Source organism: Macaca nemestrina, chromosome 1, assembly GCF_043159975.1.
Source record: "Macaca nemestrina isolate mMacNem1 chromosome 1, mMacNem.hap1, whole genome shotgun sequence".
NCBI lineage: Eukaryota > Metazoa > Chordata > Mammalia > Primates > Cercopithecidae > Macaca > Macaca nemestrina.
The window spans coordinates 51119100-51146836 of NC_092125.1; the positions used below are offsets into that span (position 1 = coordinate 51119100).

A 27737-nucleotide genomic window follows, 5' to 3' on the forward strand; every position below is an offset into this window, starting at 1 on the left:
TCATTCTGATACCAAAACCTGGCAGAGAGACAATTTACAAACAAAAACAAAAACAGAAAAAACCTGCTGGCCAGTGATGAGCATAGATGCAAAACTCAACAAAATACTAGAAAATCGAATCCAGCAGCACATCAAAAAGCTAAAACACCCTGATCAAATAGGCTTTATCCCTGGGATGCAAGGTTCGTTCAACAAATGCAAACCAGTAAACATGATTCATCACATAAACAGAACTAAAAAAATTATACGATCATCTCCGTAGATGCAGAAAAGGCTTTCAATAAATCCTAACATCCCTTCATGTTAACCCTCGACAAACTACCCATCAAAGGAACATACCTCAAACTAATAAGAGCCGTCTATGACAATCCTACAGCCAACATCATACTCAATAGGCAAAAGCTGGAAGCATTCCCCCTGAGAACCAGAACAAACTAAGAATGTCCACTCTCACCACCCCTATTCAATGTAGTACTGAAACAGGAAAGATTCCTTTGTCTCCCTCACAGAGCGTGCAATGGGGGTGTGGCTTGCTTCTTCAGTACCCTGCTGCTGAAACCTCTAGGGGAGCATAACCAACGGGCAGGCTGTGGGGCTCAGACCCCACGGCAGTGTCTAGGGGTGAATGTTTACAGCTGAAGCCCCAGTGAACGTGTGTTACAGGATGCTCTTTTGGTTTGCTCTATAGGTGACTTGTGTTAACCAGCTCAGACCCTCTACCTTACCACAAGGACAGAGGGATTGCTGTATCGCAGGATTTCTTACCTTGGTGTACCGGAAGAATCGGATCACATGTGGATTTGGAGAATGAGTGCAAGGTTTTATTGAGTAGAAGTAGCTCTCAGCGGATGGGGGAGCCAGAAAGGAGATGGTTTTCCCCTGGAGTTGGGCCACTGTGGCCAAACTCTGCATCATTCTGATGGCCTGTCGGCCTGCTGGTGCCTGTTGGTGTGCTCTTGACCACCAAGAGCTTGCTTGCTGTGTCTTCTTCCGCCAGTGTGTTCCTCACAACGTCCAGCCGCTTGTGTCTTCTTCTGCTGATGTGCTCCTCTTGACGTCTGGCTGCCTGTGTGTGTGCCCAGTAGGGTCGGGTTTTTATAGGACCTGGATGGGGGTGTGGCGGGCCAGGCTGGTCTTGGAAAATGGAACATTTGGGTGTGAAAGCAGAAGTGCCTGTCCTCATGTAGGTTCGTGGGGGTGGAGCCCTAGCCAAGGACCAGGACCAGGCCCTCCTCTACCCAGCACTTGCCTTGCCCCATTCCATATCATTTAGAGGGACCATGCTTTTGCTTTCCCAGTACTCCTGTATCAGTACTGGAAATACTAGCCAGGGGACTCAGACAAGAGAAAGAAAGAAATAAAAGACATCCAAATAGAGATGCCTTCTATCTTCATAGATGATATGATTCCATACTTAGAAAACCCCGTGGTCTCTACCCAGATGTTCCTAGCACTGATAAACAATTTCAGTGAAATTTCAGATACAAAATCACTGTACAAAAATAAGTAGCATTTCTATACACTAATGTCCAAGCTGATAGCCAACTCAAGAATGCAGTCCTTTTCACAATAGTCACACTCCCACATGCACACACACGCACACACAAAACACCTGGGAATACAGCTAAACCAGGGAGGTGAAAGATCTCTAAAAGGAGAATTACAAAACACTGTGAAAGAAATCAGAGATGACACAAACAAATGGAAAAACATTTCATGTGCATGGATAGGAAGAATCAATATTGTTAAAGTGGCCATACTGCCCAAAACAACTTACAGATTCACTGCTGTTCCTAGCAAACTACCAAATTTCATTTTTTTCAGAAATTTGAACAGACTTTTAAAATATGTATGGAACCAAAAAGGAGGCAGAATAGCCAAAGCATCCTAAGCAAAAGGACCAAAGTTAGAGGCATCACACTACACAATTTCAAACTATACAACAAGACTAGAGTAACGAAAACAGTATAGTACTAGTGCAAAAACAGACACACAGGCCGGAACAGGTTAGAGAATCCAGAAATAAAGCTGCCCACCAGCAGCCATCTGCTTTTTGACAAAGTCGACAGAAACAAGCAGTGGGGAAAGGGCTCCTTAGTCAGTGATGCTGGGATAACTAGCTAGCCAAATGCAGAAGATTGAAACCAAACCCCTTCCTTTCACCATATACAAAAATCAACTCAGGATGGATTAAAAGACTTAAATGTAGGACCTGAAACTGTAAAAACCCTAGGAAAAAAACAGGGCATGCCATTCTGGACATAGACCTTGGTAAACATTTTATGACGAAGTCTTCAAAAGCAAATGCAGCAAAAACGAAAATAGACAAATGGGAGCTAAACCAAAAAGCTTCTGCCCAGCAAAAGACACTGTCAACAGAGTAAACAGACAGCATACAGAATGGGAGAGAATATTTGCAAGGTGTATGCATCTGACAAAGGTCTAATACCCAGAATTTATAAGGACCTTAAGCATAAAATAAACAGTCCCATTAACTGAGCAAAGGACCTGAACAGACACTTCTCAAAAGAAGATATACACATGGCCAACAAACATAGGAAAAAAATGTTTAACTACATCACTAATCATTAGAGAAATGCAAATCAAAACCACAATAAGATATCATCTCACATCACACCAGTCAAAATGGCTATTATTAAAACATTAGAAAATAATAGATCTTGGTGAGGTTGCAGAGAAAAGGGAATGCTTATGTGCTGCTGGTGGGAATGTAATTTACTTTAGCCACTGTGGAAAGCAGTTTGCAGATTTCTTAAAAAACTTAGAATTACCATTTGACCCAGCAATCTGATTATGGATATATACCTCAAGGAATATAAATCTTTCTTCCAAAAAGACACATGCACTCTTAAGTTCATTGTGGCACTTTTTACAATAGCAGAGACATGGAATCAACCAAAATTCCCATCAGTGGTGGATTGGATAAAGAAATCTGGTACATATATGCCATGGAATACTATGCAGCCATAAAAAAGAACAAAACCATGTTCTTTGCAGCAACATGGATGCAGCTGGAAGCCATTATCCTAACAAATTAACAGAAACAGAAAACCAAATACCACAAATTAACACAGAAACAGAAAACCAAGTAGACATTGAGTACATGTTGTACACAAAGAGGGAAACAGAAGACACCAGGGCCTACTTGAGGGTGGAAGCTGAGAAGAGGGAGATCAAGAAACTACCTGTTGTGTACTGTGCAGATTACCCTGGGTCATGAAATAATTTGTATGCCATACCCCAGTGACATGCAATACACCTGTGTAACGAATATACCCGTGTAACGAATATACCCGTGTGACAAACCTGCACATGTACCTCTTGAACAAAAAATGAAAGAACAGCAAAAGAAATTGGGTTTTATTCTGGCCTTGACAGTAGCGTGATAATAATCCAGAACAAAACAAGTCTTCTACAAGATTCAAGGCCTAAGTCAGCGTTAGAATAATTATATTTTGTAATCTGAATGCTCTAATGTTGAAAAGTTCCTGTTAAAAATTTTACTGGAAAACAGTTTTATTCAGCAACATAATTAATACCCAAAAGACGAATGTGAATGCTCTGGCTTCTTTCTCAGTAAAGTAACAATGATAACTTTTTTATTTTATTTTTCTTTTTTGAGACAGAGTCTCGCTCTGTCACCCGGGCTGGAGTGCAGTGGTACGATCTCGGCTCACTGTAACCTCCACCTCCCGGGTGCAAGCGATTCTCTTTCCTCAGCCTCCTGAATAGCTGGGATTACAGGCACGTGGCACAACGCCTGGCTAATTTTTGTATTTTTAGTAGAGACGGGGTTTTACCATGTTGGTTGGGCTGGTCTCAAACTCTGCGTGCATCGGCCTCCCAAAGTGCTGGCATTACAGGCATGAGCCACTGTGCCCGGCTTAATGATAACTTTTAAACAAAGAAAAGCCGCTTCACATCCAAAAAAACCATACTGCTTTTGACTGATTCAAAGTGAGAAACCAATTTGCAATATTTGTGGATTTCAAATTTCACTAAATGTAGAATTGAATTTTAAGTGCCTCCAACTTAAGTAGCTTTCTTTACAAAATCTAGGTATCCTGGCACATAGAAGTATATTCATACCTGAATTCTTCTTTAAAAAATTTTTTAGTACTTTTGAATGACAAAATATTCATTGATCTTTTTTTTTTTTCATTAATAGTATGGCTTTTATAGTAAAGTTTAGTATTCTGGCAGATGTGAGTTTTTTTTATTGCATATGTCATCTGATGAGATTCCTCAACTAATTTACAATTGTGTGAACAAGATATACTTTTGGTCCTTGAAATAGATTTGACAATACAACAGAAACTGTCAGACTCACAGAAATGGATTACATTAACTGCTTCTAAAAATTGTTTAGTTTTTGTATGAGCTTTCCACCTTTTAGTCAGTAAACATGGTTTTTCATGATTTATAATCTGAAATATATGCCTTTTTTGGTGATAGTTTCTGTGTCTTGCAGTCTATCTCTAGTCTTTACAACTGAATTATGATTTCCTCAGAGACAAGGGCTTGTTATTTTATTGTTACTTGTAGCTACATTGTTTAAAACATTGTTAGCCAAATAATGAGTACTAAGTAAATAAAGAAAAAAAAAAAAAGAAAAGGCTGAAGGAGCACATTGAGACGAGAAGATTGGCGGATAGGGGACTTTGTATACCTGAAATTTAAAGTTTGGTTTTGTATATCTGTATTTATGCAACCTATGAATTAATTTATTGCATTTATCTCCAAATTGAAATACCTTTTGTGATATATAGTAGTCATGTCCACACCTGGGACTCGATTTTAGTTCCCACGAGGCTTCATTACACTTGGTATTGTCTTGTTTTTTTGTTTTGTTTTTTGCATTTACTGTATTTTTTAACCCATTTTATGATTTGTGAATTTGGCATTATCCAATCTCACAAATTTTAGTAATTGACAAATTTTTTAAAAATAGATATATTTTGCTGGTTATACAAAATTTACAGTAAGTTTGTGGAATGTTAAAAAAATTGTCTTTTCATTCTGCATTCTCAAGAACCTTTCCCGTGTTCTGCTGAATGTATTACAAATCTAATAAACACTGTTTTATAGCAGAAAATAGTGAATAGTGCAAGAAATCACAAAGAAAATTTTAGTGTCATTCTCTTTAGTCTTGTTTACTACAGAGAAACCAGACAAACAGACTACATTCTTAGGATAGACCATGCCTTATGTTTCTTACAAGTTTAAAACACTCCCTTCATTGTTTAACACCTCATTGCAACTGACATCTCCCCTACAGTTTGAGTCAGCTGGAGGCTTTGCTATGTAATTAATGCATAATTGAAACCTCCTCCACACAATTATGGTACTGGCTGTAACTCATAGCTCAAGTTGGCATAGATTCTATTTGGTTTTATGTAAAATTGAGGATGCTTTAGTTTTGTATCCCTTCAATAAGTAAATGAAACAAAAAAAATAAAACCCATCCTAACGAACAAAATTAAGATTATATTACGGAAATATTTTTAAAAATACACTTTACATCTATAAACAGGATCTTGAAAGTTGTTTATTGGAACTGTAAGGTTATTTAAAATAAATGATTGGGTGTATTTTGGTCATGTTGGCAGCCACATGGGGCCGAGTTCCAAAGAGGAGAGATTGTGCGCAGAAGGAACTCAAACGCTATGTAGAAGGTTCTCCTTATATCGGCCAAATACTAATCAGCACATGCATGTGAGAAAACTACATGAGGCCTGGGAAAAAGTCACCAGGAAAGAAACAGGCAGAAAAATTACCGGAGCGTAGACTGGACTGAGAATAGTACTTGTTCCCAACAGCCCCAGGCAATGCAAAATGATACAGCCACTTTGGAAAATAATATGGGAGTTTATTTTTTTTCCCATCACATTGAAAATATTACTCCACTATCTTCTAGCTCCCTTTGTTTTGGTGATGAGAAGTTAGTTGTTAGTGTGATAATCAGTCCTATGAGGGAAATCTGTTCCATGTGGTTATTTTAAAGATCATTTTAAATTTATCTGCTGTAGCTAGATGTGGATTTCTTTTTTATATATCCCACTTGGAATTTGTCAGAATTAAATCTGCATATTGGTGTTTTTCATCAGTTCTCAAAGTCTTGGCTGTTTTGATAATCTGTGAAATATGCATTTTTTTTTTTTTTTTTTGGCGTATGTTCTGTTCCCCATCCCCCCTTTTTTCTCAGCCGCTTTCTGGAACTTAAATGAGACATACTTTAGATCTCATTCTGTCTTCTATATTTCTTAAATGATTCCATTTTCTATCTCATTTTCTCTGTTGCCTGCATTTTTCATCATTTCGTTACTTTTAATTTATAATTGTCTATTTCTTTGGCCACACCTTAATCTGATCTTAAGCCTATCCTTCGCACCTTAAACTTTAGATATTTTATATTTCAGTTTTTGTGATTTTATTAATTTTTCAAACCATTATCTGTCTTTGTAATTCTCTTTTACTGTACATATTTGCAAACTTATTTTATTTCATAAGCCTTGGTTCTTGGTAATTGTAGCATTTGGAGTCCTTAGTCATCTTCCTTTGAATGTTGTTTCATGCATGATAACTTGTTTCCTTGTGTGTTTAGTTTTTTACTGTTCTTTTTTTTTTTTTTTTTAATTTACTCATTTACTGTTCATTTTCCTTGGAATTATTTTCTGTAGAAATTCTTTGATCTCCAAGTGAATATGAGAGAACTCCAGAGTAGATGTGCATCTGTGTCTGTTAAGCACCTGGGAGCATTACCAATCTAGCATAACTTTAAATTAAATTCTCTATTGGAGGTTTTAAATATCTAGATACTGTTGTTCTTGCTGCAAATTCAAATGAGGTCAGTTTTACCATTTGAGATATTTGATTTTCTTTGCAATTGTCAAAATAAGGGTTAGGGTCAGGGTTAGGGGTTGTGGGGGAAGAGGGTGAACAGTGAGTTTATTTCTAGTTTACCATTGTGTTGAACTTAACCCCTGAGTCTCAGCTTTATAAGGGGAGGAACTCTTACTTTCTACCTTGAGCAGAATTTGGACTTATTTTCTATTTCAGGAGCGCAGTGAAATATAGTGAAAAACCAGGCTTAACTGTAATTGGTTTGCAAATCTAGTGGATAGCAGTCTGCAGTGTTATTCTTTCTTCTTTGAGTTCCTCTCTTTTTACTCGGTCTTTGGCCTAAGTATTTTTTATACCTTGCTAGCTAGCTCAGATATTGTTTTAAGATTTTTTTTTCTTTTTTCCTTTGTTTGTATTGGTACGTAATAGACCCACATATTTTGAGGTATATGTAATATTTTGACACATTCTTATGTAATAAATCAGGGTAATTAAGATATATACTACCTTAAACATTTATCTTTATGTTTATCTTTATCAAATTATTCTTTAATAGCTCTTTTGAAATATACCATAAATTATTGTTTACTGTAGTCACTCTACGGATTTATTGAAAACTAGGTCTTATTTCTTCTACGTGTATTTCTGTACCCATTTATCAACCTCTCTCTATCTCCTCCACTGCCCCACCCTTCCTGGTCTCTGATAACTACCACACTGCTCACTTTGTGAGATATACTGTTTAATTGGTTTTATTTTGGAATTATTGTTGCAGTTACTTAGGGGATCTGTCATATTATACCAGAAATAGAATAAAGTCATAGTTTCTAAGGGTCATAATTTGTTAGTGTTTACTCAATGCCATTGTTCCATATATATATATGAAATATGCATTCATGCACATACATATATGAAATATGCATTCATGCATATACATATATGAAGTATGCATTCATGCATATGTATTCATACATGTACATACCTGAAATATGTATTCATCTATGTACATGTATGAATATAATTGTCATAATTTCCAAATGGTGGTCTCAGAGCTCTTAGAAATCTTTCATGGTTTTGGCCGGGCGCGGTGGCTCAAGCCTGTAATCCCAGCACTTTGGGAGGCCGAGACGGGCGGATCACGAGGTCAGGAGATCGAGACCATCCTGGCTAACACAATGAAACCCCGTCTCCACTAAAAATACAAAAAAATTAGCCCGGCGTGGTGGCGGCGCCTGTAGTCCCAGCTACTCGGGAGGCTGAGGCAGGAGAATGGCGAGAACCCGGGAGGCGGAGCTTGCAGTGAGCCGAGATCGCGCCACTGCACTCCAGCCTGGGCGACAGAGCGAGACTCCGCCTCAAAAAAAAAAAAAAAAAAAAAAAAAAGAAATCTTTCATGGTTTTATGAAAACAGTTATTTCAGACCAATTTTTTTAGTTCAACCAATGTTTCGAGAATGCTGAATGTTCTTTTCTATTGGTTTAAAGATTTATTATGTTGCCTAAATTTATCTTTTTAAACTTTTGTCTTTAAAAAAATTTTATTTCCACAGGTTTTTGGGGAACAGGTGTTATTTGGTTACATGACTAATTTCTCAGATTTTGGTGTGCCCGTTACCCAAACAGTGTATACTGAACCTGATTTGTAGTCTTTTATCCCTCACCCCCTTCCCACACTTTCTCCCTGCATCCCCAAAGTCAATTTTGTCATTTTCATGGCTTTGCATCCTCATAACTTAGCTCCCACTTACGAACGAGATCATTCGATGTTTGATTTTCCATTCCTGAGTTACTTCACTTAGGATAATAGTCTCCAGTTCCTTCCAGGTTGCTGCAAATGCCATTAATTCCTTCCCTTTTATGGCTGAGTAGTATCCCATGGTATATATATACACTGGTTTCTTTATCCACTCACTGATTAATGGTCATTTAGGTTGGTTTCACATTTTTGCAATTGCGAATTGTGCTGCTGTAAACGTGTGTGCAAGTATCTTTTTTGTATAATGACTTCTTTTCTTCTGGGTAGATACCCACTAGTGGGATTGCTGAATCAAATGGCAGTTCTACTTTTAGTTTTTTAAGGAATCTCCACACTGTTTTCCATAGTGGTTGTACTAGTTTACATTCCCACTAGCAATGTGGAAGTGTTCCTTTTTCACCTCATCAAATGCCAACGTCTATTATTTTTTGATTTTTTGACTATGGCCATTCTTGCAGAAGTAAGGTGATATTTCATTCTGGTTTTGATTTGCATTTCCCTGATCATTAGTGATGTTGAACTTTTTTTCATGTTTCTTGGCCATTTGTTTATCTTCTTTTGAGAATTGTCTATTCCTGTCCTTAGCCCACTTTTTCATGGGATTTTTTTTGTCTTGCTAATTTGAGTTTGATGTAGATTCTGGATATTAGTCCTTTGTCAGAGGTATAAATTATGAAGAGTTTTCTCCCACTCTGTGGGTTGACTGTTTACTCCGCTGACTATTCCTTTTGCCTTGCAAAAGCTCTTTAGTTTAATTAAGTCTCAGCCATTTATCTTTGTTTTTATTGCATCTGCTTTTGGGTTCTTGATCATGAAATCCTTGCCTAAGCCAGTGTCTAGAAGGGTTTTTCCTGTATTATCTTCAAGAATTTTAATAGTTTCAGGTCTTAGTCCTTGATGTGTTTCAGGACTTAAGTCCTTGACCCATCTTGAGTTGATTTTTGTGTAAGGTGAGAGATGATCCAGTTTAATTCTCCTACGTGTGACTTGCCAATTATCCCAGCACCATATGTTGAATAGGGTGTCCTTTACCCACTTGATGTTTTTGTTTGCTTTGTCAAAGATCTGTTGGCTCTAAGTATTTGGGTTTATTTCTGGATTCTCTGTTCTGTTCCGTTGGTCCGTGTGCCTATTGTATACCAGTACCATGCTGTTTTGGTGCCTGTGTCCTTATAGTGTAGTTTGAAATCAGGTAATGTGATGCTTCCAGATTTGTTCTGTTTGCTTAGTCCTGCTTTGGCTATGTGGACTCTTTTTTTGGTTGCGTATGAATTTTAGGATTTTTGTTTTAGTTCTGTGAAGAATGATGTTAGTATTTTGGTGGGAATTGCATTGAAATTGTAGATTGCTTTTGGCAGTGTGGTCATTTTCACAATATTGATTCTACCCATCCATGAGCATGGGATGTGTTTCCATTTGTTTGTGTCATCTATGATTTCTTTCAACAGTGTTTTGTAGTTTTCCTTGTAGCGATCTTTCACTTTCTTGTTTAGATATATTCCTAAGCAGTTTGTGTGTGTGTGTGTGTGTGTGTGTGTGTGTGTGTGTGTGTGTGTGTGTTTTGGCAGCTATTCTGAAAGGAGTTGAGTTCTTCATTTGATTCTCTGCTTGGTCACTATTGGTGTATAGGAGAGCTACTGATTTGTGGGCATTAATTTTATATCTGGAAAGTTTGTAGAATTCTTTTATCAGTTCTACGAGCTTTTGGAGGAGTCTTTAGGGTTTTCTAGGTATACCATCATATCCTCAACAAACAGTGACAGTTTGACTTTTTCTTTACCGATGGATGCCCTTTATTTCTCTCTTGTCTGATTGCTCTGGCTACGACTTCCATTACTATGTTGAAAAAAATGAAGAGAGTGGACATTTTTGTCTTGTTCCAGTTCTCAAACAGAATGCTTTAAACTTTTCCCCATTCAGAACTACGTTAGCTGTGGGTTTGTCATAGATGGCTTTTATTGCATTGAGGTATGTCCCTTGTCTGCCAATTTTGCTGAGAGTTTGAATCATAGAGGTTGCTGGATGTTGTCAGATGCTTTTTCTACATCTATTGAGATGATCATGTGATTTTTGTTTTTAATTCTGTTTATGTAATGTATCACATTTACTGACTTGTGTATGTTAAACCATCCCTGCATCCCTGGTATGAAACCCACTCGATCATGGTGGTTTATCTTTTCGATATGTTGTTGGATTGGGTTGGATGTATTTTGTTAAGGATCTTTGCATCTATATTCATCAGGGATATTGGTCTGTAGTTTTCTTTCTTGGTTATATCCTTTCCTGGTTTTGGTTTTAGGGTATTACAGGCTTCATAGAATGATTTAGGGAAGATTCTCTTTCTCTATCTTGTGGAATAGTGTCAAAAGGATTGGTACCAATTCTACTTTGAATATCTGATACAATTCAACTGTGAATCCTTCTGGTTCTGGACTTTTTTTTGGTTGGTAATTTTTAAATTACCATTTCAATCTTGCTGCTTGTTGTTGGTCTGTTTAGGGTATCTAATTCTTCCTGATTTAAGCTAGGAGGTTTGAATCTTTCCAGGAATTTATCCATATCTTCTAGGTTTTCTAGTTTATGCTTGTAAAGGTGTTCATGGTAGCCTTGAATGATATTTTGTATTTTGGTGGCGTCAGGTGTAATAGCTCCCATTTTGTTTATCTTTTCAAAGAACCAGCTTTTTTGTTTCATTTGTATTTTTTTTTTTAAATTTTTGTTTCAATTTCATTTTGTTGTGCTCTGATGAGGATGCTACATGTAAACCAGCACACTAGTTGATGTGCCATTTATCTGAGTGATTGGCTTTGCCTACAAGAAAACTGTTGTCCAGGTCTGGCGTGGTGCCTCATGCCTGTAATCTCAGCACTTTGGGAGGCTGAGGTGGGAAGATTGCTTGAGCCCAGGAGTTTGAAGTTTGAAACTAGCCTAGGCACCACAGCAAGACCTCGTTTCAAAAAAAAAAAAAAAGTTACAAGAATAGAAAGACCTCAGCAAGACCTCGTTTCAAAAAAAAAAAAAAAAGTTACAAGAATAGAAACCTGAAGTCCGGTAGGGAGATAACAGGCTTTGTAGATTGTCATAGTAATAATGTAAACAGCCCACTGTAAAATTGTAAAAAATTGAATTCTACTTTGAATAAAGAAGGTAAATTCATAGTGAAATACATATGGCTTAACTTTAGAATTAAATAAATGCCTAAATGTATCTGTAGAGATATATTTAAAGTTCTGTAGGCTGGGAAGCAAAAAGTATAACATTCGTCATATTTGAATTTCAGATGCATTTTTACCTTTTGGATGTTACCTTATAGACAGCTGTATTATTATATATTGATAGGCCAGAAGTGATTTGTTCAAATTTCTTGTTCAAGAGGAGGCATAGAAATAAAGTACTGTTGTTTGTTATTTAAGGCTTAAGTCTGGGTAGTACTTGATAGACTTAAATTTTGCCCTCTTTAACATCCTAAGTTGTATTCCATCTGGTCATTGCTGCAATTAGCTGAAACTTCTAAGCTGAGAGTGGAGTTGTAATGGAACAGGATACATTGACAGTTGACCTAGGGTAGCTGAATTGATAGTGCTGTAATATATAGCACTTTGGTCACATTCTTTGTTAAGTTTAATTAGTTCTAGAGTATTATATACTTATTAATTCCAATATACACAGTTATTATTCATGATTTAATATCTCTCAAATTGTAATATGTCATATGATTGATGGTATCTTAGAGTTGCTGTGGCTAGGTGGCAGTCCTGACACAATTTTTATTACTGGCACATGCACAAAATAGTGATGGCAATTCATAGTTTCATCAGTTCTGTGAGGTATGTGCATAGATGGTACTATATATGTGGAATTTAAATGTGGTGCAAAATATCTTCAGAAAAGATATGGTGCAATTTATCATTGAAACAGTTATTATGGAGGAACGAAGAGAGAGGACTCACACTACCTGATTTCAAGACTTAATATCAAGCTGCAGTAATCCACACATTGTACTAATGATGTAAAGATAGTTAGATGAATGAAAATAATGGAGACTGCGTAAATGGGCCTGTACTATTTTTGACAAAAACGTCAATGCATTTCAGTTGAGAAATGAATGCCTTAGCAATAAATGGTACTGGAACAATTGGATAAATATATGGGTGGAGAGGAATGATTCTCAGCCATTACCTAACACCATACACAAACATTTTTTAAGGTAGATTATACACACAAACTTAAAAGCTAAAACTGTAAGGCTTCTAGAATAAAGCATAATAGAATGTTTTTGTGACTTTGAAATAGACAGTGTTTTTTTTTGTTTAAGAGTGAACCATAGGCCGGGCGCGGTGGCTCAAGCCTGTAATCCCAGCACTTTGGGAGGCCGAGGCGGGTGGATCACGAGGTCAGGAGATCGAGACTATCCTGGCTAACATGGTGAAACCCCGTCTCTACTAAAAATACAAAAAACTAGCCGGGCGTGGTGGCGGGCGCCTGTAGTCTCAGCTACTTGGGAGGCTGAGGCGGGAGAATGGCGTGAACCCGGGAGGCGGAGCTTGCAGTGAGCCGAGATGACGCCACTGCACTCCAGCCTGGGAGACACAGCGAGACTCCGTCTCAAAAAAAAAAAAAAAAAGCGTGAACCATAAAAAAAAAAAAAGAAATTTTAAAACTTCTGTTCATCAAAAGACACCATTAAGAAAATAAAAAGGCCAGCCACATGCTGGGAGAAAATCTTTTCATTGCACATTTCTAACAAAAGGTTTGTATCTAGAATCCTGTGTGTCAGTATTTTTAAAAATCCAATTAAAAATAAGAGATCATGATACTCCACAAAAGAAGGTATACAAATGGTCAATCAGCACATGAAAAAAAATTCTCAGTATCATCAGTTGTTGAGGAAGTAAAAATTAAAATGATGTTGAGATACTATTTCACATACCCGTTAGAAAGAGTAAAATTCAAAAGACTAGAAGTCTCATACATTTTTAGTGGAAGTATAAAATGGTTCAACTGCTTTAGAAAACTTCCTGGCAGTTTCTTACAAAGTTACACATAACCCCATGAGTCACTCAAACGTATTTACATAAGAGAAATGAAAGCATGTGTTCACAAAAACACTTATACAGGAATATTTATGTTAGCTTTACTTGTAATAACCCAGACCTTGAAACTACCCTGCTATATACTGAACATTTGTGTCCCACAAAATTTATATGTTGAAACTTAGTCACTAATGCCAGGGTATTTGGGAAGTAATTAGGTCATGAGGGCTCTGTCCTCACAAATAGGATAAGCACCCTCATGAAAGTGGTCCCAGAGAGCTTCCTTGCTCCTTCTGTGATATGAGGACACAGCAATAATACAGTTTACAAACCAGGAAGTGGGACCTCACTAGACACTAGACTTGCCAATATCTTTATCTTGACTTCCTAGCCTCCAGAACAGTGATGAATTCCTGTTGTTTACAAGCCACCCCAGTCTATTTCTATTATTGTATCCTGAATGTACTAAGACACACCGAAATATCCACTAGCAGGAGAATGGTATTTTCTTACAATAGAATTCTACTTAGCAATAAAAAAGAATGAACTACTGATACATCCCACAGCAGGTATGATTATCAGAAACATTACATTGAATGAAAGAAGCCAGGTACAAAATAATACGTCTGGTATATGAGTGTGTGTATATAAATTCCCAAAACAGAAAAAACGAATGGAAAGCAGAAGAGTGGTTGCCTGTTGGGAAGGGGAATGGCATTTGACTGAAAGGTATATAAGGAAACTTTCTGGTTGATGCAGATGTTCTTTATCTTGATTGAAATAGTGCTTATACTTAGTATACGTTTATCAAAACTCATCTATTTGCGCATTTCACTGTATGTAAATTTTATGTCAATAAAAATGTTATATATTAAAAAATACACTGAAATGAAGCAGTGGAGTGCAGATTTGATACTTGAATTCTTCCACATTAGAGGAATGACATTCCCATTCTTTCTTTTTTTTTTTTTTTCTCCGAAGGCAGTCTCACTCTATCACCCAGGCTGGAGGGCAGTGGTGTGATCTCGGCTTGCTGCAGCCTCCGCCTCCCGGGGTCAAGATTCTCCTACCTCGGCCTCCAGAGTATCTGGGATTACAGGCGCATGCCACCACACCTAGCCAATTTTTGTATATTTAGTAGAGACGGGGCTTCACCATGTTGGCCAGACTGGTCTCGAACCCCTGACTTCAAATGATCCACCCACCTTGGCCCCCCATAGTGTTGGGATTACAGGCGTGAGCCACTGCACCTGGTCCTAATCCCATATTTTTTTTTGCAAAGCAATAACCAAGTGCTTTATGGAACCTAAAAATGGAAGATAGCAAGAGTAAATGAACCTATTTTGCCTGAGATATATGTGAAACAATTACCAGTTACACACATCCAGCAGTGCAGCCCAAGCCAGAAGAACTAACCAGTTTTCTGGAGGGATGACTGTGATTTATATAGAATATCATAGTTTAATTGGCAGTATTTTTTTCCTTTCATAGTGGTACAATATAATGGTGTAGCTCACAATCATTGATGTCTTAGATTTGATGGACTGCAGTAGGGTGAACAGGTAAAATTATATTGACTCTGTGGAATACGAATCTTTTTTGTAGACTTAACTTTAGGGAAGAGGTCATAAGATCTATCTTTATGTTATCAAATGAGATCTTTGCTGAAAAGCATTTTGAAATAAAGCTTTTTTAAATTGCTTATAGAGATGACTGCAATTCTAAGAAAATATGTAGATAGAAGTTAACATGCTACAGTATCTAAAAATTTTAGGATGGTGGTTAATTGTAAAAACATGTTAATGTTTCTGAACTTTTATAAAACGTATCAACCAGTGTGTAGACATGTAGATGCTGTGTAACTCTTATTTCTTAGGCATCAGAAGTTGAAACAGGTGTATAATAGACTTTTTATTAGTTTGGTATTGTAATAGATCACCCATTTGTATGTATTTTGTATTCTAGTCATATGATTAAAGTTTATAAGGAATTTTTTACAAGTAAATTTAAACTTTAACACCATGTTAAAATTTCAGAAGCCAGAAAAGAGAGAGATGCAGTCTTATATTTAACAACTTAAACATTTCAAATCCCATGTAGTTACAGATTGAGATAAAACAAAGCATTTCTCTTGGCAGTAGAATCCCTTTGTTCCGTGTTTGTGGAACATAAGTTCAAGAGGGCAGGGACTATGTTTTGTACTACTATATATTATAAAACTTACAGCACAATATGTTGCACATATTATTAACTTAAAACATTTTTGTTGTGGCTTTTTATTAGAACACAATTTCAAACAATGCACACATATTAAGTTTTCTAAATAATGTGTTTCATTATTCAAAGTATTAGTACTGCCTGGCATTTTCTAAGTGAGCTTGATTAATAAACCAAATGCCACAGGAAGCAAATGATTATCTGGGGGAAATTTTTAAATGATATAGAAATCTTAACTTTTTAGCCAAATGTAAAATGGATGTGAGATCAGCTCAGAAACAAAGTTCAGTATCATCATTATCACCATGAACTAAAAACTTTCTAGACAATAAAATTAATATTACCTTCTAATGAATCCAATATGTGGAATTGAAATTTTTCAGAGAATTCTAATTAGCACAAGTTCTCCTGTGCTTTTTGGTCCTTTCACCCTTTCATCTCTTAAACGTTAGAAGCAGAATGATACTTTCAATATATTGATTGTATTCTCTCCATTTTATTGGAGAGACTAGATCATAGCTAATAAAATATGCTGTTGGACTGTTAGGATTATGTATATATTTAGAAAATAAGACTTCTAAAATACTTTGTGAACACTAGCCAATTTTATATGTGGTAATAGCTATCCAGATTGCTAAGTTATTTTTAAAAAAGAATATCTGTCTTGAGAATGGATCCACATAAATAAGTTGATAGATGCCACTAGTTGATAATAATAGCAATTATCAGCATACACTGATTTAATTTTCTTTTTTTTTTTTTTTTTGAGACGGTCTCGCTCTGTCTCCCAGGCTGGAGTGCAGTGGCCGGATCTCAGCTCACTGCAAGCTCTGCCTCCCAGGTTTACGCCATTCTCCTGCCTCAGCCTCCCGGGTAGCTAGGACTACAGGCGCCCGCCACCTCGCCCAGCCTAATTTTCATACTTTAAATTTTTCAAGGCTACTCTGAAGTTTGATGGTATTTTTGTAATTTTGCTGAAGCATAAAATTTAAAAAAAAAAAAAAAAGTGTTTTGTTAAGCTCCTGGATAGGCTAAGTCACAGAGTAAAGAAGCCTGCTAGCCACAACAACTTTTTCATTTCAAATTGCTTTTTGATTTCTAATAAAATTCCTCTTTATCATGAAGTTTCCCTCTAATAGAATTTGAGAAATTAAGGATTAATGTGGAGAATGCTAAGTGCTAGTTGAATGAATATAAATTGTGTGTTGTTACACACACACAGTCCCCAACTTAGGGTCTGAGTAAGCTTGAGTTCTGTTTGGTGTACAGAGGAAAGACCTATACTCTCCATGATCTGTACTTGCAGAGCAGATTTATTGAACAACAAACATCTTTAGTTTAAAACGAATTAATGTTTAAAAAATTATTTCAAGTTATAGTTTATTTTCCCATTTTCATCACATGGAATACATTTGGCTTTTTCTCATCTCTGTTTTTTCAAAGATTTGTCCCATCAGATGAAAAGAAGAAACAAGGTTGTCAACGAGAAAATGAAACTCTAATACAAAGAAGAAAAGACCAGATGCAACCAGGGGGCACTGCAATTAGTGTCACAGTACCTTATAGAGTAGTAGACCAGCCCCTTAAACTTATGCCTCAAGACTGGTAAGATAGTCTATATATATATATATATATATATATTTCTTTTCACAGGTGTTGAATCCAAGAGAATGAGTGTTATTATTGCTGTTGATGATGTTGCTTTTTGAGAGATGGAGTCTCACTATGTTGCCCAGGCAGAACTTGAACTCCTGGACTCTATCAGTCCTCCTGCCTCAGGCTCCCAAGTAGCTAGGACTACAGGTGCATGCCACTGCACCTGCCAGCCTATATTTTTAAATATTCGTTTGTTTTCTGTGTATTGTTGGTTGTTTTTTCTTGTGTGAGCAACTATCAAATTTTATCATGGATTCTAAATAGGAACTGTCTTTGAAAAGTATGCTAATGTATATTTAGTTTGGTCATCAATAATGTTAACATTCTAATAATTCCTCAATAACTTTATATTTTGGATAGGTAAACTTGATTTTACTTTTAAGAAGAAACATTCCAACTTCTGGAAAACCCAGTGTAAAAAATTCTTTCCACTTGTTCATTTGTTCTGGATGAGCTTGTAGAACCCAGCAAATTAGACTAATGTTGTAAGGTATTCTATGTTCAGATTTTTGGTTTGGAGAATTTCAATTATCTGGTAAGAAAAAAGTGAAGGCATACTTTTATTGTAAGGGAATAATCTAATAAAAATGATAGGAACAGCTCTTTTATCATGGTTTAACCCTTTTATTGCATTAAAATGTTCTTTAACAAAATATTAAGCTGTTTATAATATAAAGTACCTATAAATTTAGACACACAGATTACCTTATTTCTTTAATCTGAAGTAAAAGTTGAGTATTATCTGTGATACAGAGAATGCAACACATGGCACATTAGATAAATTTACCTTTGAAGTACTTGTTAGTTTTCGGGCATTAAGAAGTCAAGGCATTGTGAATATTAATATTAAAAATTTTCTTAAGAAAATTGCAACCAGGGGGCACTACAATTAATTGGTGTCACAGTATCTTATAGAGTAGTAGACCAGCCCCTTAAACTTATGCCTCAAGACTGGTAGGATAATTATCTCTCTCTCTCTCTCTATATATATATACACACACACACACACACACACACACACACATAAAATACATATTTATATATAATATATATTATATGTAATATATATAGAGAGAATTATATATATAAATTATATATATATAATTTTTAAATTATAATTCTTCTCTGGTACCTGATAGATACTTCGAGTAATGTAGAAAGTAAGATTAGAATTTCAGATATCAAGCTTAAAACCAAATAGGAAAGTTATACCACTTGTATTTTATGTTTGCAGTGTATTTGCAGAAATAATACAGTGTATACAAATGTCATCCCTATGCTGTAAAATACTGCTTGTGTGTATTAGTTAGGATCTCCAGCCATTGAAGTCTCCAGCATTTTCCTTACTTCCTTATTTTCCTTTTCCTTTAATTATCCTTCCAAGAATTCAAGGGGAGTAACATTTTTATTACCCTGCTTCTCTGCTGATCCTATAAGACCCAGTGGAATATAAGTGATCTCTGCCCATCAAATTCCCTTTGCTTTGGCAGGCATCTTGGGCTTTCAGCTGTTATAAGTTACATCATGAAATTGAAGGATTATTTAATAGTGTGCTGCATTGCCAAAGATGATTTTGACAGTTTGAGGCATGTATCCTGTGAAAGGGAAAATTTTTTAACTTAAGACTTAATTTTAGCCTCAGAGATTTTGAGCAGCTTAAGAATTTTAAGCTTGCAGTTTTTAATGGTTCTTGCAGGTCTTCTGCTTGAATAGAAGGTAACTCTGGTGTAATGTTTTTTTGTATGTCTGCAGTCTTCATTAATTGCAGTGGTTATCAAAGTGTGGTTTGCAGACCTCAGGTCATTCCTAAGACTCTTTCACAGAGTTGCAAGATCAAAACTGTTTTCATAATACTGAGATGGCTGTTCTCATGATTTATCTGCCCTTAAATAGGAACAGTAGCATACCCAGTGCCCCAGCATAGTAATTTATTCTCCTCCTTCCCTTCTTCCCTTCTTCCTTTTCTCTGTACTTCTACCTTCCTTTGTCTTCTCCAATATGCCCATGCACCTGTTTCTTCATTTATACACTGAGGTTTCTAATAGTGTCCAGGGAGATCATTGGATTGTTTTGAAGATTAAATGTGTTAACATCATAAGTAATGCATAAAGTCCTTCAAATGGCACTTGACACATAGTAAATGCTCAGTAAATATTACTAATTTCAACCATTATTGTTGATGTTGTTGTTTCGTTCCCACCTCTTTAGATATTGGCTTTACCTGTTTATGGCAGTACTACTTATAATTTCTCAATTCAATTAAATATTTTGTAAAATAATGAAATTTGAGGGTCTATAAAGAATTTTGTTCTTTCTAGGAAAACTAGGTTGATTGGTTGGGAAAAAAATTGCTTTAAAAAATACTTATACATTTAGGGTGAATGAAACAGTTGTAAAACAATTGCAAAAATTATAAAAGTCTAAATGGTTTCTATACTCAGATTACTTCCCAAGTAATCACAAGAACTCAGATAAGGCCCTGGGACCTTGTAAAATGGTTGAGGAATTCCTGTAATGTAATGTTTTTAGTTAAAGTAAAATATTTAAGATGTGTTTGAATTTTAAATGATGTTTTAAACAACTTTTTTGATTACTAGTTATCAACCACTATTCCCTATTGCAGGGAACAGAAAATGAAAACGAAATTACATACAAGTATTGTCCATTTAATATGTTTAAAAGACTTAGGTGTAAAAACCAGATATATGGGAAGTATAACAATCATGATATTGAAAAGGTGGTAAGTACTTACCTTCATAGAAGGATTGATAAGACTTTACCACATAAATGTTTATGGGTCTGTTGCCTAAGAGATTTATTAGTAGCTAAAGCTCAAGTTTGAAATAATCTCCGTCTGTCCCCTACCTCCCCCCATCCACTTTTCTACTTGTAGGGACCGCGTTGTAGCCGTTTTTGTGCAGGGTCCTGCATGGCAGTTCAAAGGTTGGCCATGGCTTTTGCCTGATGGATCACCAGTTGATATATTTGCTAAAAGTAAGATTCTCTTTATATTTACTGCTTATCCAATATAGAAATGTTCTCACTTTAAGAGAAAGAGTCATATAGTTCTGCGCATATGATGTGTATGTCAAAAGATTGCTGTTAAGTAACATATGTTAATGTTTAAGCATCTGTGACATATTTTTAAAAGTTTTGTACATTAATACTTTCTGTGTAGGTGTATCTGAAAGTGAATATTGCCTATCGCACAACATCACTAATTATTTTTAGATCACTTAAAAATCATTGGCCAGGCACAGTGGCTCACGCCTGTAATCCCAGCACTTTGGGAGGCTGAGGCAGGCAAATCACCTTAGGTCGGGAGGTCAAGATCAGCCTAACCAACATGGCAAAACCGTGTCACTACTAAAAATACAAAATTAGCTGTGCGTGGTGGTGCACACCTGTAATCCCAGCTACTCAGGAGGCTTGAGGCAGGAGAATCGCTTGAACCCAGGAGCCAGAGGTTGCAGTGAGCTGTGATCACACCACTGCACTTCAGCCTGAGCAACAAGAGCGAAACTCCGTCTCAAAAAAAAAAAAAAAAAAAAAATCAGTACTGTTGCATGTCCATACATTTTGATTACAATTGATGCCAGTTTTAAATGGGTTGGCTTTTGAGGAACAGAAATGTGTAGCCATGACTAAAGTGCCATAATGACATTTACCAGCTCTTCTTTTCATCTGTAATGATTGTAAGATGATTGACTTTTTCTCTTCATTCAGATCTCAGCTCAAGTGTTCTCTCTTTAGAGAATCTGTCTCTGACTTTCCTGTTTCAAATAGCCATCACCACTTCCCAGTTGCTCTTTAAGCTTTTTTATTTTCTTGATAGCACTTACCATTCCTAGACATTTTCTAATTGTTATACCTTTATTCTAAGTGTTCCCTAGCCAGAATGCAAGTTTTGATGGGGAGTCCTTCTCTGCCTTATTTACCTTCGAGTCCTCAGCACAGAAGAGTGCCTGGCATAGAGAAGCTTTCAATAAATATCTGCTGAATGAATTATTTCATGCATATTTAATATTTATTAAACATATTAGCATAGATTGATATAACAAAAGATTAATTTCACCTGTTTATTTGCTGGAAGGGGATATTCCAACAATTAATTAATTGGAGTGTTCAATTAGTAATGTAAGTAAAATTACTTTTAAAAAGTCATTTTCATGAAACAAGTATGTTTATTAGAAATGACAACTTTATTATGAATGTTGATTGTACTATTCTGAAATGTCTTATGTTTTTAGCAGCCCCAGTTTTTGTTAGTGGTACCATCATTTTTACTTAGAAAGTACCCAAGCTTGAAAGTTTTAGTCATTTGTTCTTCTGTTACCTTCATTCATTTAAAAAAAAGAATTCTAATATTACTGTAGGAGATTAGTCAGGGTGGTGGGAGAAATTACAGAAAAAAGATACAAACCTTCTTGGAAGGCTGGGAGGTTTTGCAAAAGCTTCGAAAGATAATTTGGCTGAAGTCAGCCGGATTCTCTTATCCGGAGCCTAATAGCAAAGGTTAGATAACCTGGGGATATAAAGAAATTCGTCTAGATAAGTTAGTTTACTTAGGCCTTTAATCAGCCGTGGGAGTTGGGGGTGGGGGGTGGGGGTGGCAATGGGGCAGGGGTTGGAGGTGGGGGGAGGGTGGCAAGGCAGTGGCGACCATATTAATTACCCTTGAGTGTGTTGGCTCAAAGCCTTTGTCATTAAATCTGTAATAAAAAAATGCCAGCGTGTGTGGGCTGCGGCCGCTGTGACTCTATGGTATCCTCCTCGATGTCTGTGAGTGGCCCAGTCCCCTAGCCGCACGTCCAGGGAAAAACCTGTGTCTGCATACATTTTTCTTCTGTCATTCGGCCAGGGTCTGCAGGTTGGGCCTGGCAGCTGACGTTATGATAGATTTTTATGTTATTTCTGAAACTTGAATAATGCAGAGTTGGTAAATAGAAAGTTAAATAAAAAGAGAATGGGAATTTTAATGAAAGTAAAATGTCAATGTGAATTCTCTTTTACCTACTTGCTTGCCTTGTTGAATAATATTTCAACAAAAAATGATTAGAATGTCTTCAAGATATAAATGTATGAAATTCATTAGGAATATAAAGTTTTTATTTTTGTTCAAATTGTTAGTCTTCTGAAATTTAGATAAGAATTTAGAGAATTTTCTTTTAACAGTCATCAGTGATTTACTTTCATAAACTATTCTTTCTCTTCCACCTATTCCTTCTACACTGACTCCTTTCTCTCAGCGTTTAAGAATACTCTTTCCCCTTCCATCTTAAACAACAAAACAAAACCCTTACATTGACCTCCCCCTTTCCCCTAGCTGCTTCTTTTTCCTTTTATAGCTACACTTGGGAAAGAATTGTCTCTACCCATTCATTTTCTGTTCAAATTCCCTGTAGTCTGGCTCTTGCTCTCTACTAAAACTGTTTTCACTGAAGTCACCAGTGACTCAAATACTGGATACTTTTAAATTATGAGAATTTGATTCTGTTGACTACTCCTTTTTAAGTTACTTTCCAAGTACCTGTTATACTTTGTCTCAGATTTCCTTGCTACTTTTCCTCTGGTTATCAACTGCAGTGGACCCTTCAACATCATGCAGTCCCATATAACTTTTGACTCCTCCCAAACATACGTACTAAGAGCCTACTACTGTTGACTGGTTACCTTAACTGGTAACGTAAACAGTCGATTAACAAATATTTTTCATGTTAGCATTGTATATTGCATTATTAAGATAAAGTAAGCTCTAGACAAAAAGAAAATGTTAAGAAAATCATAAGAAAGAGAAAATACATTTACTGTTCATTAAGTGGAAGTCGGTTACCATAAAGGTCTTCATCTTCATTGTCTTCACATTGAGTAGGCTGAGGAGGAGGAAGGGTTAGTCTTGCTGTCCCAGGTGGCAGAGGCAGAAGAAAATCCATGTATAAATGGACCCACTCAGTTGGAACTTCTATTGTTCAAGGATCAAATGTATATGGTTATGTCCCTATTTCTCATCTCCTGTGACTCTAAATACCCTGTCAAGAAGATCTCATAGCTTTCAGTTATCACTTATATTCCCTTATTCTAAAAATTATTGTCTCTAGCTTGATATTCTGGACCTATATACCTCATTCACTATGAGATAACTTCTCCGTGATATCTCATTGATACGTCATACTCAAGCTTTTTCAAATGGAATTGGATTGTTTTACTCTCTTCCTTATTCCTCAAACTATTTCTTATTATCTGTTAGTCCTTTTCAGTAATTTGTCTAAGCCAGAAACTTGTGAGTATATTATCTCTTAGCTTTTAGTTGGTCTTTTTGCTTTCACTCTTCTGGCTTCCAGTCGTTTTCTCCATCAGAATACACTGTACAGCATTGAGGGAAAACTGAGAGCATTTGGGAGTATTTCTATAGGCCTTGATAGAAAATTGTATTGTATTTTGTTGATGTTGCATAATTACATGGAATACATCATTTGAGAGAAAATATTAAATACTGATTTGCATAAAATTGCAAAATAAAATCTTTACAAATTTAAAATGAGAAATTTAAGCTGATATCTGGATATATTTTAGATATGTTATATTTGAGGTGGCTATATTTATTGACATTTAAAAATTTTTTATTGATACATAATATTTGTATATACTTATGATGTACATGTGATATTTTGTTACATGGATGGAATGTGTAATGATCAAGTCAGTTTTTAGGGTATGTATAACCTTGAGTATTTATTATTTCTGTGTTTTGGGAACATTTCAAGTCATCTATTCTAGCTGTTTAGAAATATATAATACATTATTGTTAAGTATATTTTCCTACTCTGCTTTTGAACATTAGAATTTATTCCTTTGTGCAGCTGTTCACCATGGCGTATGTTTAACTATGTAACAATCCCGCACATGTACCCCTGAAATTAAAAGTTGGAAATTAAAAAAAGAATTTATTTCTTCTACCTGTATGTTTGTACACATTAATCAACTGCTTTTCATCCCTCTACTTCCCTCCCACCACACACATACACACACCCTTCCAACCCTCTAGTATCTTATCATTTTACTGTCTACCTCCATGAGATCAACTTTTAAAGTTTCCACATACAAGTGAGAACATGGGATAATTTGTCTTTCTGTGCCTGATTTCTTTCACTTAATATAATGACCTTCCCCTTCTATCCATGTCGCATTGCCACAGATGACAGGATTTCATTCTTTTTTATGGCCAAACAGTATTTCAGTGTGTATATATACTACATTTTATTTATTCATCTGTTGATGGATTTAGGTTGATTCCAAATCTTGACTATTGTGAATAGTGCTACAGTAAACAAGGGGTGTAAGTATCCCTTTGATAAACTGATTTTCTTTCCTTTTGATAAATACCCAGTAGTAGGATTGCTGGATCATCCAGTAGTTCTGTTTTTAGTTTTGAGAAATCTGCATACTGGTTGCCATAGTGGCTCTACTAACTTATATTTCCACCAACAGTGTAGGAGTTCCCTTTTCTCTGCATACTTGCCAGCATCTGTTATTTTGTCTTTTTAGTAATAACCCTTGTAATTGGGGTAAGGTAATATTTCATTGTGGTTTTGATCTGCACTTCCCTGATGGTTAGTGATATTGAACATGTTTTCATATATTTGTTGGCCATTTATTTGTATGTTATCTTTTGAGAAATGTCTGTTCATGTCCTTTGCCCACTTTTTAATGGGATTTTTTTTTAAATTGTTGAGTTTCTTGCATATTAGTCCCTTGTTGGATCAATAGTTTGCAGATATTTTCTCCCATTCAACAGGTTGTTCTTCACACTGTTTATTGTTTCCATTGCTGTACAGAAACTTTTTTCTTTAATATAATCCCATCTATTTTTGTTGCTTGTGCTTTTGAGGTCTTAGCCATAAAGTCCTTGCCTTGACCAGTGTCCTGAAGCAGTGCTCCAGTGTTTTTCTGTGTTCTATTATATCCCACTCAGTTTCTGTGATATCATTATTTTGAATTCTTTTCTGATATTTCCTGAGTTTATTTTTCATTGGGATCTGTAGCTGGAGAATTATTCTGGTGTTTTTTTTGTTTTTGTTTTTGGAGGTATCATAATTTATTTCTTTTTCTATTTTCTTGTGCCCTGTGTTCATATCTGCACATCTGGTGTAAACATTGCTGCTTCTAGTTTTTTGAATTTGCCTTTTTAGGGGAGGACTTTTTCCTGAAGATGTACCTATGATTTTGATTGGGTGGGACACTTTGGCTTTGATTCTTGGTACTGGCTGTGTAATTTCTTACCTATAAACAGCGTCAATGGTGTCTGTGGTTTCCTCAGTGGCTTAAGGTATGCTTGTTAGTGGAGGGTGTGGTGAAGTTTTACTGGGGTCAGTGACATCAGGCAGGCTAGTCCTTGGGCCCCAGTGGTGGCAGCAGCAGGCTGAGCCTGCTTGTCTTTGAGTCCCAAGGCCACGTATGCTGGCACCTGTGCTAGTGAGTCCAGATATCATCTTGGTTGCCAGCAGTGGCAGTGGTGAGCCTGGAGGGTGAGCAGGTCAGGTTTCTGGGCAGTGAGCAATGGCGGTAGCAGTGAAGGGGCAACCCTCTGGCTCCCCAGAGGTGCACACTGTTACCGATTGTGGCTTTGATGGGCTGGACAGGACAGTGCCCAGGCCCACAGGTGGTGTGTGCGGGTGGGTAGCAGTTGTGGTGGTAGTGGCAGGTTGGATGGGCGTGTCTTCTGCCCCTGGGATAAGTGCTCAGGTGCCAATGGTGGAGAATGTCATAGGGCCACCCTCAGGACCCCAAATATGTGCTCGGGCACTGCTAGGGCAGCAGAGGGGGAGGACAGAGCCCAGCCAAGCTGGCCTGTCCTCAGGCCTCCAGGTCGCAGACAGGGGTGGGGTGTTCTTCAGGCCCTTGGCAGAGTGCTACCAGCACTTGGGTCCTGCTACTGGAGAGGGCAATGTTGTTTTCAGTGGCAACGGCCAATAGGCAGGCATCTGGGGCATGTGATCTTCCGCCAGTTGGTGGCTGTGATTGGGGGAATCTGTCCTCAGGGTGCTTTTAAATACATGACTGTTGGGGTTGTGGGGTCACTGCCAGTGGCTTGCAGTTAGGTATCATCATTGTCTGCAGGTTGGCAGGGGGTGGGGGACTGCCTTCAGGTGCTTCCCCCACCCCCAACTTAGGGTGTAGGGTCTCTTGGGCCCCAGAGTAGGTTGCAGTCTGGTGGGGGCTGAGCCCTCAAAATGGCGCTGTTCTGCAGCTGCTTCTGGCATGTGTAGGGCCTAAGCATGAGCCTCCTATCTGGAGCGTCTTGTGGTCTCTAGGCAGCTTTCTGTGTTGGTGTCAGGACCCCTGAGGGTCGTGTGGCTCTCCCTCGGCTAGGACTGCAGGAATCTGAGGTGGGAATGTGAACCATTAGGATCTCTCACCCTTATCTCACTGGTGAGCCCGTCCTGGCTTCCCTTCTCCTTCCTTGCCTTTGGTGTTTCCGGTTGCTTTATCTGTTGAATTCCAGTGCACTCTCTTAGATCATCTATTTGAAGTGTGATTATCTACTCACTATTTTGGTTCTCTTTGTTTGTTTCTTTTACCCTCCTCCTAACTTACAGAAGGTGGTTCTTCTTTTTGGAGGAGGCAGGTGCCAGTTGCCTCTAGTTAGCTATCTTGAAACCCCTCTCAGGATATTTTTAATGATAAATTTCTTCAAATTATTGCTAGCTACCATTGGAAAAATACTTTTATTTAATAATCTTCTGTATTATCCCTTTACCATTTGTCATGCCATCAGTATATCTAAATATTATTTAAAAGGGCACCTTTTTTTTTTATCTCTTGCTTTGCTGCTTTCCCCAAAAAATGTTGGCAGCATTCATAAAGTTTGCAAAAACAAGCAATTCTGAGTTGTGTGAAATATTTTGCAGTTGCAATTCATTGTGCCACCATAAAACTGGCTTCTTACAAAAGAACTTTATTTCTTCTTCTTCTTCTTTTTTTTTTTTTTTTTTTTTTTGGAGACAGTCTTGCTCTGTTGCCCAGGCTGGAGTGCAGTGGTGCAATCTCGGCTCACTGCAACCCCCCAGGTTCAAGCGATTCTCCTGTCTCAGCCTCCTGAATAGCTGGAATTAGAGGTGCACGCCACCATGCCTGGCTAATTTTTGTATTTGTAGTGGAGACAGGGTTTCATCTTGTTGGTCAGGCTGGTCTCAAACTCCTGACCTCGTGATC

General features: G+C 37.0%; 1 protein-coding gene across 2 annotated transcripts in view; it reads left to right on the forward strand.

Moving 5' to 3' along the window:
• The window catches only part of LOC105484638 (cell division cycle 73), a 158273-nt gene that overhangs the window by 100805 nt on the left and 29731 nt on the right, over positions 1 to 27737 (forward strand). Inside the window, exons 14-15 of one of the 2 annotated variants that reach the window (XM_011746466.2) lie at positions 17313 to 17474; positions 20419 to 20519. In XM_011746466.2, the coding sequence (XP_011744768.1) occupies positions 17313 to 17474; positions 20419 to 20519 (263 nt within the window). Of the gene's footprint in view, positions 1 to 688; positions 8112 to 17312; positions 17475 to 20418; positions 20520 to 27737 lie in introns of those variants that run through there. The other variant, XM_024793723.2, reaches the window with a different exon arrangement.